Source organism: Stegodyphus dumicola, chromosome 3 (assembly GCF_044657685.1).
Source record: "Stegodyphus dumicola isolate Sdum_Otavi_A_Nest chromosome 3, ASM4465768v1".
Classification (NCBI taxonomy): Eukaryota; Metazoa; Arthropoda; class Arachnida; order Araneae; family Eresidae; genus Stegodyphus; species Stegodyphus dumicola.
In genome coordinates this window covers 37,533,979-37,555,679 of record NC_140770.1, presented here as the reverse complement: position 1 = coordinate 37,555,679, position 21,701 = coordinate 37,533,979, and the positions used below count along the sequence as shown (strand labels likewise).

General features: G+C 31.4%; 1 protein-coding gene across 2 annotated transcripts in view; it reads left to right on the top strand.

Moving 5' to 3' along the window:
• The first annotated feature begins 273 nt into the window (after positions 1–273).
• The window catches only part of Pask (PAS domain containing serine/threonine kinase), a 117,128-nt gene continuing 95,700 nt past the window's right edge, over positions 274–21,701 (top strand). Inside the window, exons 1-2 of one of the 2 annotated variants that reach the window (XM_035362621.2) lie at positions 274–420; positions 807–935. In XM_035362621.2, coding sequence (XP_035218512.2) covers positions 864–935 — 72 coding nt within the window. In that variant the 5' untranslated portion in view covers positions 274–420; positions 807–863. Of the gene's footprint in view, positions 467–806; positions 936–21,701 lie in introns of both variants that reach the window. The other variant, XM_035362620.2, reaches the window with a different exon arrangement.

Here is a 21,701-nt window from a genome sequence, read left to right as displayed (position 1 = left end):
TAACACTGGTAAAACCAAGGCAATAATTTTCCGTAAGGGAAACATGAAATACTATCCTCCACCCCCTGAAATATTTGACGAAGAAATAGACTGGATTACTGAAATTTTAACGACGGTCGTTGACATTTGCTATTAGAGTTAGTGTAATTTTATTTAAGAATATGTTTCATAATCTTATCCGTAGCATGTCTGTACTAAGACTAATATAAAGGGCTACATCTCTAGTAACTATAGTCCGTACGTTGTATGGCGGCCAAGTCGTGATATCATATTGTTGACATTGTTTCGCTTCATTTTTATGATGTCATAAGTACTCATTAAATTCTAACCTATTTTATTGAAACTGAACAAGTAAGTATGCTCAATTTGGCAACACAACAACTTCATACTTCTGGTGGCGCTAAAGACCAAAATCAAATTGTAAGACTACGCTACAAATTTTTATATAGATAGAATTAAATACTTTGTAAGTGATTTTTAAAGTTCCGTAACTCGAAATCTTTTTTTTTTTTAACTTGAAAAATAATTTTGAGGAGTTCTTCTCATGAGTACTGTTTATCATGTATTACGAATTCGTTATAAAAGAATGTGTCAAAGTTCTGAACTGATTATATTCAATTTAAATGTATTTAGTCTTTTAGAAACAATCTATGAAATTTCATACAATAAGAGAATTATTACTATTATTTTTAGTCCTTTCGTCCTAAGAATTAGTTTCGACTAATAAATTATTTTTAATAATACAAAAGTGTGTTATTTTTGTGTAAAGTACTTTGAGAATAAAATGTATTTATGTACAATTGTAGTTCTGAAGCTGATATCTGTGCTACTGAGTACTATCCGAAAGCAAATTAAATGAAGAAATGGCTTCTGTCGAACATTCTACTCATAAAAGTTTGAAGCAAAATAAAACTGCTTTCAAGCGTTCTCCACTTGTAAGTACCATATAAATATTCTCTACTATTCCCTAATGATGTACACCAAGCCTATGATTTGATACGATTTTTAAATGCAAATCGAAACTTTGATATAAATATTTATTCAGCGATACCGAAGCGTCGTTTTTTCAAGTACTTTTTCAAGTGTATAATTCCAAGATTTAAGAATTTTGAAACTTCTACCATTATTATATTATGTATAATTACGCCATATTAATTAATGATATAAAAGAGGGAAGTGGACTTTTTTCTTAAAATAAGCATGGAGTCATATTTATTAAGATTATTTAGAAAATAAAACATAGAAAAAAAATTAAGGAAGAGCTATAATCTGTTCTTTGGCTATATATTTTGAAATGCAGTGTCTCACAAAAGTGATGGGACACTTGTGCTTTACAAAAGGAAACTGTAATAAAATAAATTTTTAAAAAAATGTAAAAATTTTTGTGGGTGTGTTTCATACTTAAATTTAGTAACAATTATTACATAACATACATTTTCTCAAAATATTAATTTAATAAAAATAAAATTGTTTAAAACGGAGTAAAAAATGGTTCACATAAGTGATGGGACACCATTAGATACTACTACGTACTACAATAAGAATATTTTTTGGGTTTTTTATTTTTACTCAAAAGCAATTCGCAATAATTTATAAAATCGTCTGCAGTATTTCTCTCCATTTTGTTTTGGAATTTTTGTGTTTTTTAGCTCTGTGCAGCTATGAATGCTAAACGAAAAGAAACTTTGCCTGAAATTCGAAAATTAGTTATTAATTTGCATATTGAACGTGGAAAATCTATTAGAGAAACTTCTGAAACCAGTTAACTTGAGTCATTCAGCAGTTTACAATATCATTAAACGATATAAAAAGAATCATATGATTCAGGATAAAAGAAGATCTGGCCGAACATCAAAGCTATCCAATGGAATAAAGCGAATTATCGTTCGAAATATTAAAAAAAATCCAAGAATGAGTGCTCCTAAAGTTGCTGCTGATTTACAAGCATTATATGGAGTAATTGTTAACCCATTAGCTGCTGGTGTTGCGTTGACGCAACGGTCAAAATAAATGCGTATATAAATATAACTACCTAAGATATTTTATACCAGCAGATGATTTTGTGTAGGGAATATTATGAAGATTATTTCTGTAAAAAAATATTTGCCTTCAACAATCATTTCGTTTATAATAATTAATCTCGTACTTAAAGCAAAATTTAAGCAAAATTTTCGACCGAGTATTTTTGCTGAAAATATTTAACGAAAGAATCGCCGTCTTTATGAGTGATCTATTTTTAGTCAAGGTCACCGTTTATCAGAACTTTACATCAGTCAGATGTTTATATTTGTGTTGAGTAAAAAGGCAAAACAGGTGTTGCATTGACGCAACGTCAGCAGGAAACGGGTAGTCAATCTCCTTTTTCACTCATTCCTTTCGATGTTCTGGTTGTTTAAAAATGCCTAGAACGAGGTATCTTACATTAGAAGAAGCCATTAAAAGATTTTTTGATGAAAAAATAGATGATGATAATGTTAATAATGACCAGAATGCAACTGATATTGTTGTTTCCCTAGAAATTGCAGAGGCTGGTGATGAAGCAGAAAGGAATGGCAATGTTTTAAATAACGATAATGATATTTTACCAAATGATACTGCTGGGGAAGTTGAAATTCACGTAAGAAGTAAGTTTCAGCCTTCTAAAAGCAGTTATAGTCATACTAAAATGTTTAAAAATCAGAAGACTGAAATCTTGAAGTGGATAAAAAAGGAAGTGTTAGTTATGTCTCAGGAAGAACATGAAGAAAGAGATAGAACAGAAATTATAAAAGACAAAACGCAAGGTAAAACTAGTGCACAGATTTTCGATTTTCTTTTTGGTTTTTTAGACATTTACTCTCTTCTTGTTGAACAGACAAATATGTACGCTTAGCAAAAAAAAAAAAAAAAAAAAAAAAAAGCAGAATTTATTGCATCTGAAGCATGTATGAGAAGATTTATTGGAATATTATTGCTTACAGGATATCATTCTCTACCTCAAGAAAAAATATATTGGTGTTTTGATAAGGACATTTCTATTCCTATTGTACGAGAATTGATACCACGTTTGCAGTACAGGAATATGAAGCAGAATTTGCATTTTAGTCAAATTGACAATACTGATAAATTATATGAGGTGAGACCGTATCTAAACTTACTAAATATCACCACTTTTTACTACTGGAAATATACTCTTTTAGATTTCGGACGCGAGAATGCATTATTCCTTTTGCAAGCTGCTATTGAGAGTGTAGAATTAGCCAGAAATGGATCAGCAACAGGAAGATCTAGTAAATTCAGCATTCAAAAACCATTGCATGGAGATGGTAGACATTTTATTGTAAAGTCTGTTGATAACAAGAGACTTTGTTGTAAAGAGTACCATAGCTAGACTGTTTATAGATGCAAAGTATGTAATGTAGCTTTACATCATGATTGTAATCATGCTTTTCATGCTTGAATCTTTCAAATGAAATAATCTGCATTTGTAAAAGAAATACAATGTATATTTTAATATTAAATTAATTACAAGTAAAGTGATTTGTAGATTTCTATACAGCTAAAAAGTAATCCTGCGCTCCACTCAAAAGAAACATCACACGAGTACAATCCTACTCACTAAACATCCGTAGTCTTTTTCCGCTGACGTTGCGCAAACGCAACACTTGCTTTTTCCACAGTTAAGAGCATTTTTTTAAATTTTCAATGTAAATTTATGTTATAAATGCTTAATTTAATATTTGTTATTATTTTCAAAAGAAAAGAAACATTCCTTGTAGTTTTGGCGGTTAATGGGTTAATCCTGAGACTATTAGAAGAGTAATTCGATCTGCTGGATATTACGGTAGAGCAGTCAGGAAAAAAATTCTTCGTAAGTGAAAAGAATAGAAAACTCAGACTGGCTTTCGCAAAATCCAACATAAATAAGAATTCTGATTACTGGAATGAAGCTATGTTTGCTGATGAGAGTAAATTTAATATATTTGGTTCTTACGGTAGAATCTTGGTGTGGAGAAAACCCAGGGAAGAATTTCACAAACAGAACTTGGTGCCAACAGTAAAACATGGTGGAGGTGGAGTTATGGTATGGGGGTGTATGTTGTCCACTGGAGTTAGTAATCTTGTTTTTATTGACAGTATAATGGATCAGTACAAGTATATTGACATTTGAAATCTTCAGCACGAAAATTGAACCTTCATAACGATTTTAAATTCTACCAGGACAATGACCCCAAGCACACTGCTTTGAACATTAGACTCTGGCTGCTGTATAACTGTCCTGAAATAATAAAAATACCACCACAATCTCCAGACTTAAATCCCATACAGAATATTTGGCAAGAATTGGAATCAAGAATTCGCAAACACACCATTTTTTCAAAACAACAATTAAAATCGGTGCTTCAAGAAGAATAGGGTAAAATCACTCCAGAAATTACAAAAAAATTAGTCGAATCCATCCCAAGAAGATTAAATCATGTTTTAAAAGTAAAAGGAAATCCAACAAAATATTAAAACCTTTTAAAAACTAAAATTTTTGAATAAATTTTTGATAGAAAGTAAGTTTCCCATCGCTTATGTGAGCCATTTTTTGCTCCGTCTTAAACAATTGTATTTTTATTAAATTAATATTTTAATATTTTGAGAAAATATATGTTATATAATAATTGTTACTAAATTTAAGTATGAAACACTCCCACAAAAAATTTTTACATGTTTTTTAAATTTATTTTACTATAGTTTCCTTTTGTAAAGCACAAGTGTTTCATCACTTTTGTGAGACACTGTATATTATATTTTAAAAAAGGATTATCTGATACACACAGAATTAATGTGATATTATCAATTAGTTTGAAGAATTTTGAATTATTGCTGCATTAAGAGGACATAATTTTCAATTTTGGGCTAAAAAAATAAAGAAGACTGAGATGATTCCTAAAATGTATAATTTTACCGTGTTTCAAAGTTTTAAAAGATCAAAATCTTCAATTAAAAAATATAAACAAGCACTGGCATGCCCACCAGTTTAAAAAAGACGGATCTCTTGTGTAGCTACAATGAAGCCTTATCAGCTCATAAAAAATATGCCCATAAACATTCTTTGCTGGAATCTGTTTTATTAGCTGTTAAAAGCATGTTTAAAAATCTCTGCTGTCAAAGTGCATTCATGAAAGAACTCGAAACCCAAATGAAAGTTTTAATAATTGCATCTTTCATGTGATGAGACATGCATAGTCTCATCACATTAAAATTAGGTTTGTTAGATTCAGTAATGTATTTTACTGATGGTGTACAAAGTGACAACAAAGGAATGAAACTGTTAGGAATGGAACCAGGATTTTATATTATAAAGTCTTTCTAAAAAATAGATTGTCACAGAATTCATGCGGCCCATCTCGCTTCCAAAAGCTATCTAAAATAGCTAGAAAGGAAAATAAGTCTATAAAACAAGAACAGTTTGAAACAGAAATGTCAGTTTAAGATGATTATGGTGCAGGAAAATATTAAAATTGTTTTTTTTTATAAATTATTAATGTTTAAATAATTTTCAGTTTTTCTCAAAATGTTTTATAACTTTTGGTACATTTTCTTGAAAACTGTTCAACCTGGAGGATTTAAATTTTCCACAGTTGTCAATCTTAATAATTTCTTTGGAACTGTGTCGAATATAAAATTTACAATCAGTATTAAATGTTCTAAAAATTTCATATTTTTTTATGGTTTTCGAAACATTTCACTAATTTATTTTTAATATCTTTTCTTTTTAAGTAAAGTGTTGCTTATATTACAAATAATATTTTTATAATTCTTGTACAACATTTCAAGAAATTTAGTGCAGTATTTTTTAAGAAAAGTGAACCAAACTAGCTCACTCTCACAAGATTGTCTGAAATTTAATAGTTTGTTTTTAAAAATATTAAGTATTTAATTTGTATTTTATGAGTTATCTACAATCTAAGTACAGTACAAAGTCCGTAATCCGGACTTGTCGGGACTTCGGCAATTCCAGATTATAGATCATCAATTTAAAGATTAAGACAGCATGCAAAAATTATACAATTAAAAATATGAAACTGTTATGAAATAAAGAGCAATTATGATCTAACAGGTATCAAAGTTTACAAAAAAAAAAAAAAAAAAAAAAGGTTTAATATTTATTTGTTTACTTTAGTAAACATTTCTATCAATGTAAGTTCTTTAAGTTGCTTCGTTTTTTGTGCTAATGATTTTTCTTTAATTCTATAAATAGCCATAATTTCTTGCTCGGTTAAAGTTCCACTGTTCAAGTCCTGTAATTGCTATGTCGAGAATACCGACTAACTTGTCAATCGAAATTTGTTCGTTTTCAATAACATTCTCAGTTACTTTTATCGCTATCGAAAGCACACATGGGTAAACACTTTACTGGCTTTGTATGCATGTGTCACATGCATCAAACGCGCATGCGTAAGTTTGTGGCTTTGAGGTCCGGATTATAGATCATTCCAGATAATGGACATCCGGATTACAGACTTTGTACTGTATATAATTTAATTTTGAGAAAAGTTATACCCTAATAAATTGTATCTCGAAATAGTTGCATTTCACCAGTCAAGATGTCACATGTCCTCTTAATTATTTCATTCAGTTTATAGAGTATTGTTTGCTTCAGTAGCATATACTCGTGAGTTCTAGAAAGACTGTAGAGGAATTTTCCTCAGGCCTTTAAAGGTAGGCAGACAAAATCAGAAGAAGGGTGTAAAAAGCCACCCTTCTTCTATTATTATTCTTTTATAGCCCTTTTATTTGATCACAAAGAATTAACAGTTGTTCCCACTTGGGTTTACATAAGCCAACACTTCTGGCTTAATTTAAACAAATAATGTTGAGCTTAAAATAAAATATAATTTAAACTAGCCTCATGGGTCACAATATAACGTAAATGCAGAGGAAGGCTGTGGCTTGTAGAAGCCAGCAGGGCAAGCCTAATGGGTAGAAGCAGTCAACGCCACAGAATTAAATCACTATTAAGTCACACAGGGCCAATCCTAGGGTGTTGGCTGCATGCGTACAAAGACCCAATGTGCCACCTTTCTAGAGAATTTTTCATATTTTGACTAATACTAATGTTGGCCTAATGAACTCGTCAACTTGTATAACAATAAAAAGTAAAACATTAATAAAATTTGAAGGGCAAAGCTTGATTTTTTGTCCAACTAATAGGTTACAATAGTGACAAAATGCTTTAACAAAATAATAAACAAACAAAAATATTACCTTTAAAATAAAAATAGACATTTTATAATTAGAAATGCAAAACAACGGTATTTACTCAAATATAATCTAACTAAAAAAAGTACTAAATCATAAATCTCGTGAAATGAAAAGTATATAAATCAGTCCTTCTACAAAGACTACCTAATAATTAACTATAAAATAACATTTCCGAAAAACAAATCTGACAATTTCGATGAAATCAGTTTTTTCACAGATTTTGGATTTCAGAGATGATGGCTGAATCTGAAATCCTTTCTTGTGTCATATTAATTCTCAAGCAATTTTTAATAATTTTTAATTTACTAAAACTTCTTTCATCTGAAGCCGCAGAAACAGGTAAGGTTAAAAAAAAAATTGTTATTGCTAGAGCAAAATTTGGATAACAGAGAATGAGTTCATTTTTGACTATAATTTCTAGTATCTCAATTGGTTATTTTTTTACCTGGAAAAATATGTTTGAATGAAGTTATTTTATTAAAAAGTTGTATACCTTCTATATCTTTCACAATACTTTCTTCCTACTGTACTCAGGGGCCCACCAGCGGCTGAGCGGGAAAGCCGCTGAACACTGGTATTTCGGTCCGAGGTTCGAATGCCACGAACGGGCTGGCTACATGGGCTTTTTTGTGGTTTTCCCCATGTGTAACGTGTATACGAGTCAGTTTCCCTTAGAAAGTCCTACACAAAGGCATCTCTTCCCCTAGGCAGATAGTCCTAAAACCAAACCTACTGTACTCAGGGTTCTACAGTCCTTAAGAGTACTTAAAAGTCCTTAGGATTTTTGGTCCTTAAAAGCCTTAATTTTGGCCAAAATCGGCAGAAGGTCCTCAATTTTAATCATCTGAAATTTCTGTGTTTCTACGACTGCCATTTTGAGTGTGAATTAGCATTTTGGAGGAATATTTTTGATGATTCACTGACATATATGAGATTATCTTTTGAAGGGGCCATGGGTTCTAATTTGTTCCCATTTTTAATATAAATGGTAGGATACTCAAGTTTCTAAGCAAGAAGTGAAACATAAGTGTTTCGAAATTCATTTTTTCTAATGAAGAGCTCTTAAACAACTTTTCGTTTTTTGTAATGTGAATTCTTTTATTCAACGGCTCTAAATTTGGAGACTTATTAACATTTTGGCAATTTTAAGATCAGTTTGTATGAAAAATTTTGAATTCTAAGGTTTGGGAATTTTTCGACGATTTTTTTTTTTAAACATTGTAGCATTGATAAGTTTTATTAAAATAATGTTAATATATTGAAATTATATTTAAAAAATAACATTAAAACAAAACATTTTAATTTTTCACTATCATGTTATAAAGTTCCATTTAGTCAACTCCTTATACAAAATTTTGAATCTGAAAAATAAACAAGGTGCTATAAAGCACAATTTACGAAACAGTTCTTACTAAAAGCAAAATTTATAATTAATTTAAAAGTCTTTTTTAATTTTTTCATAGTCAGAGTTTTTCCCATGTAATTTTGTCTTAGAATATGCATCATTTTTCTCTATAAAGTTAATTTTATGCTTTTTCCTTTTTTTCCCTTTTTTCAAAATATTTCTAACTTTTTGCTATTACATAATTGGTAGGGATAATGTTTTAGAAACTGCAGCTTGGAAAATTTAGAAGGATTTGAAGGCAAGTTTTATAGACTCGCGATTCTAGAAGATTTCAGAAATATGTGACTAAATGAAGAATCTCTCCATGGTATTAATGGATGTATTTCACAGAAAGTTTGCGATGAATTTCTTACTTTTTGGAGAATGTCTGGAAGGACAACGAAAACATATTATTTGAATGTTTTACTTCTGGTACTAGAATCTTTTTCTTAACGTGTTTATCTTCCCTTTATTTTCTCTACTTTTCACTAAACATAAGCATGGAAAATGTCAAAAATGCTTCTAATCTTATCTCGTGAAAAGGCATTATAGAAAGGAATTTTTTATTAATAAAGAAATTGAAAACTGACAATTTAAAAGATTCATCTAATATGCCTTAATCCATCATACAAAGCTGGCACTAGACGGTTTACCACCAGATGCAATCTCGTGTGGATCCTAAATTCTGCTACCAAGTGCCTTTCTAACTTTTGCTTCCAGTGCCTGCTCTAAATCCTAAAAGTTATGACATTTCTGGATTTTGTTGCTCAGTGTGTCACTAAGTTCTAAAAATTCTGCCATACCAGCTGTGTAACCAGGCTTTACCATATATATTTCATATTTACTCTGAATTTTGATAAGGAAATAAAATTAGCAGCTTTTTCGGTACTATTCTGTTTTGAGGGCCGTAAAAAAATTGCAGCGAAAATGTATTATGCACAAAAGCGCCAAATCTAGCAAATGTACCGATTTAACAACGTGCCAAATCTAGGTACGCGCTGATTTCAAATTGCGTAAGTTTATACAGTTCTATATTTCTTATATATACTAGTTTAATTAAACTAGTATACCATTGAAATACTAGTTTAATTTTTAAATCCTTTTTTGATATCCTATGGCTTTAACAATTTAGGAATTGCCCATGATGAAAAGTCGACAATAGAATTTTGGGTAAAGTGCAGAATCACCACTGCTTGACGCGTTTTTAAGAATTGCACATACTCGGTATCCATGTGCACATCGATCTATCTTCACTTAAAAAAAATCATAGAATTGCACAAAAATGGCACTGCGCACACCCTTGACTTTATCTATGTACACATCGATCTATTTTCACTTAAAAAGTAAAAGAAAATTGACAAAAATCCAATTGTTTTTACCCTTGTAAAAAGCGGCAAACAAATATGTGGGCGATTCTGCACTTTACGAAGAATTTTTTCAAAGAAAAGGCATCATTCATTATAGAAAATTATGTTTGAACAACCAGCGAGATGAAATTATGCTCTAGCGATAAGCCGAAATAGCGATGCAGGCGTCCATTCAGTTATGTTTAGCAATTTTTATATAAATTATAATAATAATCTGAAATAGTTATTTACTCTTTTGCTTCCATTCAGTCATGTTTAGCCTTTTTCATATAAATTATAACAATAAAAAAGTATTATATGAAATTAACCTTTCATCTAAATTAAAACATCAATCTTAGATGGTTATTTACTATTATACGGGTTGCCGCAATTATTTTTGGCAGCATTGGCAATTTTTTACGGCCCTCAAAACCGAATACTCCCACTTTTTCTATACATTCTAAATGCATTTAGTTTTCTTAGAATAACAGAAATCCTTAATTAAATCCAAAAATTCTAAAATGAAAAGGAAACGTGTTGAAAAAAGCTGCTTTGCATTGCTGTAACGGGGTAGTTTTCACTGCTTCTGTGATAATTCGGAGAGCTTTGCTTTGGCCTCTTTCCAGAGAGTCGATCTTCCCTTGTGTGGTAGAGATTAACCCCTCATTTCTATATTTGAAAATAGGTTTAACATAAGTGTTGTAAGTTTTATTTAGGGTAGTCTGTGAGCTTCCCCGTTTGGTACCTGCTAATCTTATCGAAATTGAGGATCTTTTCTCTACTTTTTCTATAGTATTCACATGATTAGTAAAGTTTAATTTGTTGTACAGTACTACACCTAGATAAGTGCTACTAGTGCTTTTTTGAAGAGTAGCATTGTCTATTTTTAATTCAAAGTCTGTATACATGTGTCTCAAAGAGAAGAATTGGTAAACTGTTTTGTTTTTATTTATAGTCATATTGTTTTCTTTAGACCAGGTCTGCTGGACTTCAAGTGCATTATTCATTACAGTTTCAAGTTTTTTCCTTTGGTCTTCGTATTTTCTGCTTTTGTCCAAATAACAACATTGTCTGTGAACATTCAGACATTAATACATTTAATGTTTTTTAACTTAATTACAAAATCATTTATATAAATATTATTAAATTTATTATTTTAAAAAATTGTTAATTATTTCATTTTGAAAATGCTGCTTTAAGTAGTGTGGAATAAGTTTTTTGTTATCTTTGCATTTACTGACATTATTAAGGTGTTCTGAAATAACTGGATCAAATTTGGCCAACATCTCCACTGCCTTTAAAAAATTATCGTAATCTCCATGATACATCTTTGTACTAGCTCTTCTGAATGCCAAATTTTGACTGGCTAAAAACTGTACTAAGTTTGGTACACATATTCTCAAATATACAAGCATCTAGAAAGGATATTTTACATTTATATACAGAGGGTTTCATTTTAAAGAAATCATCTAATATCTAGAAACAAAAAGTTCGATATTTTGTCAGATGTATATACAGTATATAGCGAGTTTTTTTATTAGTGCACCATAGGTGTTTATGCGGTAAAAACTTTATCTCATGTTAGTGACTTTATATTTTCTGGCAAATATTGAAACAGATTGTAGCTGGTAGTATTAAGAGTGTGTTTGTATGATATTTAGCTTGAAAATCTTTAATAAAAAAAAAATCCATTTGAAATCCACAAAAATATTGTAATCTTTCATAGTTTGATAAATGTCACTTTATTTTTAATATACAAGGAAAGGTAAACATGAAAGACCAGAAATATAATTTAAATAATTTTTTATTAGAAATTAATTTTTATTTCGAATTATTGTTAAATCTCGAAACCATATTTTCAAACCCAAACACCACAGAGTGTATCTGAAATATTTTAAATTGATTAAAAAAAAAAAAAAAAAAACTGATTGTATAAATAGATTTGTCTCCCATATATCTGTAGCCAGTTTCTAAATGTGGAAAAAATATTTTAAAATTATTTTTAGATAAGTATTTAAACCTGTTGTATGAATGAATATATCTGAAATTCTAAGTGTAACAGATAAAATAAAAGGATGACCATATACCAAAACAGACAGTAATAGACAATTTTGTTACTTAATTTATAAATCAATGTATCAAGTTAAATATTTGGTGACTATTCAACACGGCTTCATCAATTCAATCTTAAACATGATGCGCACAGGAGGTGTTATGAAGAACCATCAGACAGACCGTCAGATAGACCTGCTGACATCTAGAAAATAGTAAACGTTATGACGCTGTAAAGGGTTAAGTGGATTATAGATGATATGAAATTACACTTCAACAAGGAGGCAGAGTCTACATGTAAGCGGGCAGATATATATATATATATCTATCCATCGACAGCTCAGTTGGCAGAGCGGTGGATTGTAGGTGATTAAAGTAGATATATATATCATGATTAACTTTTAATACAGTCAAAAGTCGTTAATTCGGACACCCATAATCCGGAATGATCTATAATCCGGACATCAAATCTACAAACTTTATGTGCATGCATCGCGTTGATGCATGCGCATAGGTGTTTACGCATGCGCGTAAGACCTTTACGGCTGCGCATATGCATGCGCATAATACTTTTATGCATGTTTGTTTAATGTATAACAGACGGTATAAGCTAAAATTATCTAATTATCTATTTCAGTTAATGTTGCAGATTGCGTTGTTCCTTAATCTTCAAATTGGATCCGGCTTATTATTTTTGGCAGACTGTTAGAGCAATTTTATAAAAGTAAGCTTGAACTTTCGATTATGTCAAATAGAATTTCCGATGCTGGAGCTTCCAAAGGATCTACAAAGCAAAAGTATATTTCGATATCCATCAAACAAAAAGTGGAATTGCTGCAAAAAATGGATAAAGGCATATCCTTCGTTTCTCTAACCATTCCGAAATCTGTTTATCAATTTCATGCTGCTCTGCGGCGGGGAGGGGGGGAAATGCCGCGAAGTGCAATGAATTGGAAATTGATATGTCAGCGCTATCCTTATCTTCAGGGCAGATGTTTTTATTTTATCTGGCTCATATAATTCCTTACTAAATGTAGTATTTCATCTCGTTGTACTCCGTCTTTGATATTATTTAAATCAAATTCCTCGTCATTATAATTCGCTTCCGATATTGAAGAAAGTGACACAGAGGTTATTGAAAACGAAAAAATTTCGATTGACAAATTAGTCGGTATTCTCGACACAGCAAATTATTCCGCTGTTATAGGGTTTGAACAGTGGAACTTTGTAACTGAAGAAATTATGTCTGTTTATAGAATTAAAGAGAAAGTATTATCACATAAAACAAAGTTAAACAACTTACATTGAAAGAAATTTTTAATAAAGTAAACAAATAAATATTAAGCCTTTTTTTTTTTGTTTGTAAATTTTGATACTCTTTAGATCATAATTGTTCTTTATTTCATAAATTACGGTTTCATATTTTTAATTTTATAATTTCTGCATGCCACCTTACCAGATTTAAACTGATGATCTATAATCTGGAAAAATCGATAATCCGGAATCGCTGAAGTCCCGACGAGTCCGGATTAACGACATTTGACTGTATTTCTTCAGATAGTAATTTTAATATTTCTATTTATTCATTCGGCTTGGATGCTTTAATTACATTTATTAATATAAACATTTTTGGAATTTGATTTTATTTATTTGAACTATACTTCTTTCTAAAGAACAAGTTGTGACCCAGTATATGCTATGATACATTTGAAAACGGGATGTATTAAAAGAAGTAGTACAGTGAAGCACAGGAAAAATTTTCTTGTAGCTTTCAGGTAGACTGCTTTTTGTTTTTTAGCCAGTTTAGTTGATAAAGTAAAGCTCAATTGGTGAGCTGATGAGTTAAAAACCTGTTTATCAAATAACAAGGGAGTCTCACAAACTCTGTTTGTCAATAGAACCCAGCGATTACTCTATCCCATCTAGTGATCCAAACTTAAAATTGAGTGCAATCGTGCATAGAATTTTCACTTTTATAACAAAAGATAAAAATCAGATCAAACAAATTAGTCAAATCAGATCAAATCAATTAGTCAAATTTGAATAAGTCAAATGTAAAGGAATGCATCCCTTATTAAAGTATTAAAAATTCGATTTTGGATTATGATTAATATCTAGTACTATGTTTCAATATTCACTTTGGCTTAATTTTTGAATCCTAGTTCCAAAAACCATTGCACTGAAAATTTCGACTAACTGAAGTTGAAGTAATCAATGTTTTAGTGCATATTCACAGTATGATAATTAAGTAGAGTATATTTAAAAAACATAAATGTTAGGGCATATATTGATGCAGATTTCTGTCATAATGAGAAGGTTTGTAAAGGTCTCTTTTTAGCATGGCTTTGACAGTAGATGTCGCATTCCTTTTATGTCAAAAAAAGTAAGAAAGATTTTTTTTTTTTTTTTTTTTTTTTTGAGAGGAAAAGAATAGGAGAAGCAAAAATAATTGCAAGAAGACAAATCTGAAGAACATGCGGGATGACTGACTGTGCAAACATATTTTCGGACAGAAGCGGCTGTATGAAATGGTTATTAACCAATGGGAAGATATGTTATCATGCAATACAATGCATTTGGAATAACGGTTTCGGCCAGAATAATGCAAAATTAAAAATCATCTGCTTAATTCTCAGCTATTTAAGTCAACTAGTCTGACAAATGATTAAAATTGCTGAATTGTTATCTTACAATATGAGAACAATTATTGATGATTAAAATTGCAGAATTGTTTGAATTTAGGTTTATCTTACAATATGAGAACATTGTAAGATAAACCTAATGTTATTTATCTAAAAAATATAACTCCTGTTTGATCTTTCCAGAACACAGGGATATTATTATCTCATCTTTAGTTTGGATTCCATGAACATTAAAAGGAAACAATAATAGAAAATGTAACCGAACATTCACTTGCAATAGGGACTGGACTTTTTTGCTGCCAATTGTGCAAATTTGAAGAGTTTGAAACTGGATAAAACTGTAATCCTTTGCTTAGTTATCTGAAAAATTGCTCAAAGTTTCGTATGAGTTATCCATACTCATCGCAAAGGCTAAGAAAAGTCATAGTAGTGCAACCTTGAAAGAATCAAATGTTTTTCGCAATACAGTTGGACAAGAGTACAGATATTGCAAGATGTCAACTGTTAGCTTTCGTTCGGTTCATATAAAATGCAACAATTAAAGCCGAGATGCTGTTGTCTACAGAGTTAACGACTACTTCAAAAGCAATTCATATAATGGCAGCAATCTCTGAATCCTTTTGCAAATATGAACTGTTATGGCAAAATTTGATAGGTGTATGCATAGACGGCATTCTGTTAATGCTTGGATCTAGTACAGATGATCAGAGGAAAAAAAAAATCCTCATGTTACAGTTCCAGACGAACTCAACGATGTCTTAAAATTATGCATCAAAATTGTTAATCGTGTTAAAAAGAGTACTTTAAATACTTGACTTTTTACGACCCTTTGTGAAGATTTAGGAAGAAGAGCATTAAACACTGCTAATTCATGTAGAAATGCATTGGCTTTTAAAAAAGGAAATATGTTAGCAAGATTATTTGAACTTTGAAATGAAGTGATTCAGTTTTTGGAACTTCAAAATAAAATTGAATTGTATGTGGAATTCTGAAAGCCAGGTGTTCAAGTTCTATTGGCTTATCTATCAGATATTTTCGATTTGTTGAGCTGATGGAACCTGAAATCACGAGTTGAAGATTCGAGCATAAATTATCATCGGGATGCCATCACAGTATATGCTGATAAGTTGCAACTCTGGGAGCATAAAACTTTAGCTTGTAATTATTCCTGCTTTCCCAAATTATTTGGAATCCTGAAAGAAGGGCGCTTTAAGGAGGTTTTTAATGATATTGATATTAAGAATAAAATATCAAATCATTTGCAGCATCTCACCGAGGAATTCAAATGTTACTCCCTAACTTGTGTGATAAAAATGTTTATAGAATTGTGACAGTTCCTTTTCATGTTGACATACAAGACTACAAGAGAGTTGACAACTACAAGAGCAAGCTTTGGGAATTAAAAATGATTCTGCAGCCAAATATGACTTTAAGAAGATAAGCCATTATATTTGCTCAAAGTTTATCCCAGCATAGTTTGTTTTTCCAGTACTACAACTGTACTTACTGGTTTCAAGCATTTATTGCTTTTATTCTTACCCTATGTGTATGAAATATTATATTTCTGTAATAAAACCTTTATAAATTTTTGTTTTTACTATAAGTAGATAATATTATTAGGAAGAATATTTTTTAATTATTTATTAAAGTCATGTAAAATGATGCGAAATTAATGAAATAATTAAGAGCTAATTAATACAAAATTAAAATGATCTTTCCATACTTGCAGATTTATTGATAGGAGAGGGAAACCACAAATTTAAAAATCAAAACTGAAACAAAATCTAGAAATAAAACAAAATTCATACAATATTAAATAATAAATAATAGTTGAAAATTCGGTCTTTTTTAAGGAGCAACCGGAAGAAATTTCAACAGAAACATAGCTTTATTGAGAACTCTTTCGGCTCGAAAACTGTCAAATAAACATTTTCTGATAATATTGGTTTTTAGTGATTTATAAATATCAGTATCTTGCCAACTGTATAAATTATTTAGAAATATTTGTGTCATTTCAAATAAACTATACTTTATTTACATTGACAAAGAAGTGGATTTTTTAGTATTATTACAGCATGAATTCAAATATTTTCTGCCATCTCACTTATCTCTCTATGAATATGCATGTATCACGATAATTTGCTAGTAATACTTTTTCTTTGATAACATTTGTCGAAATAAGAACACTTTGCTATTTGTGATGGTGTAAAGATTTTAAGTTTTACTAACGTTTATTTTAAAACTTGCTGTCCTCTCTTATTTTCCACCGGCCAGAATAAGCAGTTTTCGTTATGAGCTTTCAAACTGTTAAGTGTTTAAGTTGTGGCTTTTAGCCAATAAAGAGAGAGAGAGAGAGACTTCTCGATACCTTACCTCATGTGTGCTTTTTCAGTCAGTTGCTGTCTCCCTTTAAGGCCAGAATTTACTCCTCTTGATACTGAAGACGTAGCATAGTTTTCCCGCATTTTGCGTACTACATATGTAAAGATTAAAAGGCCAATCTTCACGTTACTAGTCTTTGTAAAGTATCTAAGTTTAGCTCTCATTTAATTTAACGTTCGTATTTTTTACGTTTCAGACCATAAGTACCTCTCTTTGTATCCTGAAGCGCGGAAACGTCTGTAAACTGTGTGAAGAATAAATGGTAATTAAACCCTTCCCAATTTATGTCGTATCTTCTAGATTTTCAGGAAAATAGTTTTAAATAAACTCCCTGTTCTTACTCAGGACTCCAGTATGTTCGCAAACGCAATAAGAAGAAATAGTAGTCCTGATAACGGTAGCATAGCTTTCTTTCAAAGAATTCCATAGCTTTGTCTCATATTTCTGGATGACCATTTTATAAATGAGAAAGTAGCTTTGATGGTTTCATAAAGAGTTTTCCAGATAAGAATAAGAAAAAGTTGTGATTTAAAGTTAACTCTGTAGTTCATATAAAATTGCAACTTGTATCAGAATAAAATTAATTAATTCTTCTTCAATAAGTACATGTAAATTTCTGTATAAATTCCTTTTTAGCGTATTTTGTGAATATTGCTCTGGTTCTCCTCATGCATACTATGTCGTTTCTTTAAAAGGTAACTTCAGTAGTCGAAAGTAAGCTCTCTTGAACTATTAAAGTTTTAGTTTCTGTTTTTTCATTTGGGATTTGAAACATCCTTTCTTTCATTGGAAAGGATTTGCACTTTTGACATCTAAATTATTTCAGTAACTCTAGCTGAGGTGCGTTCAGGAGCGTTATTCGATTTAGACACAAAATCAATTTGTCATTATTCAAATAGCTGACATCATCTTCCATTTTCAATGACGAAAGGCGCGTCAAGTTACAAATAATCAAGTCTTCAATAAATGACTTCCAGAATTATTTTGAGACAACTTTATAAGACAGAATTAAGACTTCTTGAAATATCGTTTTAATAGTTTGATGAACTTTCATTAACGGAAATGACTTATAGGAAAACGAATTCGCTTGGAGGAAATTATGGCAGAATTATGTTGCAGGCAGAGACTTTGAGGCCTTTTTTTGGGGGGGGGGGTGTTTGTTATCCATCATATTGTGTCTTTAGGCTAAACCACGAACTTGGAATTTAACAGCGAAAACATTAAGGATACACTAGAGAACCTTAAAAGTGGGCTTAATAAGGAACAACAACAATTTCAGAAGTGACAGTAAAAGATGATTTTGGATGAAGCATCTTTAAAAGAAGAGAAAGGAAGAAAAGATGAACATAATTATTTAACCCGCGAAGTTTGTACAGAATCGAGTAAAGGGAAAGTTCTTATGTAATATCACCCTGATAAAGCAGTAGCAAGCTACAGCATATGCATATCAGTGACAATGCCATATCTGACGCAGAAACAATTTAAACTTTGACAAGTTTAAACACGTAGAAATAAATTAAAATGTTGGACAAAATTCTGAGTGAAGTGAATATCTAATGAATCTCGAGAAGAAACGAGTGGCGCTAAGGGATAACAACCAGAAGTAAAAGAAGAAACCTTCATATTATATTACCTTATATTTTTATAGATGTTCGTAATTCAAACAATAACATCTCTTCCCTGTTTCCTCCTCATCACTTTCCACTTATGGCGTCTACTGTCTTTCGTACAGTTATAGTAAAATTAAATTAAATTTTCATTTATTTTATCTGTTTAATAGTGTGTTCATCTCTTTTGTCTTAAATTTAATGATTTCTGTTGGATCTGAGTTAGCTATTAAAACTTTTAAGTACTGCTTTAAAACTGAAATAAACAATTATCTGTGGTCCAGTGAACGGATTAATCCATTTTAAATTAATTTCTGCGGGAAAAATAGTTTTAAACTATGAATAATTCTGATGACAAACGGCCTTCAGAAACGAATTTCATTCGTGAGTCGGGGTTTCTGCCTATATCTTTACTATCTCATTCTTCATCAATGTAATTGTCAGAAGACAATTTCCGACACACTTTTTACTTGTGAGAACATTTCTTGACAAGTTATACTATTAGACTTTACTGGTAATTACTGTACAACCATGTTTAAGGTATTGATCGCTGTATATATATATTTTTTCTTGTGTCTAATTTGAAAGGTCTAAATAATATTTTTAAAAATTTATCCTTTACCAAGGTTCGTTTACGGTATTACCGCGTTTCCCCGAAAATAAAACCTAATAAAAAATACGCCCTGGCATAATTTTTCAGGATACTCATAATATAGTTCTAAGCCCTAGTTAAAATCGTCAGCCAGACGGGCTCCTTATTGTTGAATACGCAAGTGCAGACGCAACGCACATTCACATTCGAAACAAACGTACCTGGTTGAGACAAATTCGAATAATCAGTATTTGATACTGATATTGAATGCTAAACGGAACTTTTAGCGTTTGATTGCATAATAAATTATGATGCTCAGATAAAATGAATGCAGAAAGAAATCTGCTCTGTCGAGTACAACTCTTGCAGCTATCTGCAAAAAGAAGTGTTATCTACGAATGGTCTAGAAATGGAGATCAGATTGTAGTAACTTCAGGTGACGAGGGAAATGGCAAGAAGGATAAGTATGGATTAGGTCAGCAGCTATTATTTCCTGAATTGGAACACACCATCTGTGAATGGATTGCTTACAGAAGAGCAAAGTGTTTGGCTGTTTGCAGTGCTGATACTCAAGCATTTGCCCTTGCAATGGGCCGCAACTAGACATATCGCCAGACGAATTCAAACGATAATAAGATTAGGTGGATGGCTTCCTTCAGCAGTGCGAACTGTCTCTAAGAATATCGACAACACTTTTCAAATTGGAGGATACTGAAATGATTAAACGTGCGCTTCCATTCAAGTGTTGCATGGCGTCATTCGTCGACTTTTCTAAGTATCATCTCTCGAATGTGATTGCGGTAGATGAAATTGCGGTATTTATGGGTCAATGGTCTCAAACTATCATTGATCAGACGGGTGCCTCTGCAACGTATATTCCCTTCACCCTTTACGAAAATGAATACATTACATGTATTTTGTCAGTTCGTCTGGATTAAAAAGAGCCTCCTTTTCTAATCATCTCTAAGGGCAAGAAAGTGGAAATCGAACATGTTTCGGGTATTTATGTTCTTGAGATTGAAGCTTATTGCACAAAAGCAATAACAGGAAGTTGGTCGATTTATTTCTACCACTTATTTTGCAAGGTAGCCAAGAGGTATGCTAGCGTGAGATTTTGCCAGCTGCCACCGCGCTAAAGACGTGAAGAACTTCCTTGCACAAAGAAGAATTAATCAAGAAATGATACCCGCAGGAATGGCTGCAGATTTCCATGTACTGTATATTGCAATTAATAAGACATTTAAAGACCATTTGCGCACGGAAACCAATGACTACATTGATGATAGAATGGAGAGAAATCAACGAGGAATTTTTGTGAAGCCTGAGCTACGAGCAGTCTGTACTTGGGTGAAGAATGCATGGACTAAAATAATGATAGTTGCCAGTGTCCTACGAGCAAGCTACATGACCAAGAAGAACTCATTTAAGGAAGCTCTGTTGCTCAACATGAAAGGCTGCTAGGGCCATTGGTCGTAGGGGGAATGAAATCGCAAAAATAATTCAGCCCGGAATTCGTGATTATAACGATGTTCCAGAAAACGACGACATGGTTATATTAGAATAAATGATTTTGCTCATTTTGGAATGTTTCTTGAAGCTGAATAAATGTACTTCTTGAATCTGAAGGCATGTGTTTCTTGTACATGAACAAATGTCAATTATTGTGCATAAAAAATAAGACAAATGCCTTGGAAACAAGTCCTAGCGTGTCTTATGCAACAACAATTATATAAGACCGGATCGTTTTTTCGGGGAAACACGGCATGATTGTGCATTTATAGTCGAAGTAATCATTTAATATCCTGGAATACATTTGTAACTCGACAATAAATATGACGCGGTGATTGGAAGTGTTGTGTGTTTAACTTTCGTTAGCTGAATTATTTTTGATAGATTCCAGCTGCAATTTTTTATTTTTATTTATTTATTTATTTATTTTTTGTAGTAAACGGCTTCGGCTGTTGAACAGTATAGCGCAAACATCATTTTTGATAAGCTATGATGGTGCTAAAAGTCTCAAACAAAAATGTCGCTCCGGAAATGGGTCGCAATTTCGAAAACTTAAGGAACCGTTTATCATTAGAAAGTGTTTTAGCGATTTTTGTGTGGAATACATAAAGGGAACGAAAAGTGTGTGTAAAATGATGACATTCCTGATATCGCAAAATCTATTGTTTATTTATTTACGGGATTAACGATCGTCTAGGATTCAATTACAGGGCACATACGTGTAATGCCTTTATCCTTACGTCGTCATAGATTAAAAATTTACCGTTAAAAGATAGAATCCGCAAATAAGAAAATTTTGAGTCTAAATGAAATGCCAAATAATTTCAAAGTAATACCGACTTCTGCAGAAAAAATAAAATTCATGTACACTATGCCCCCTCCCCCAAAAAAGGACAGTTCTGTATCTCCCGTTCTACTGGGCCGATTGACGAAATTCAAATTTCGTTTTTCATG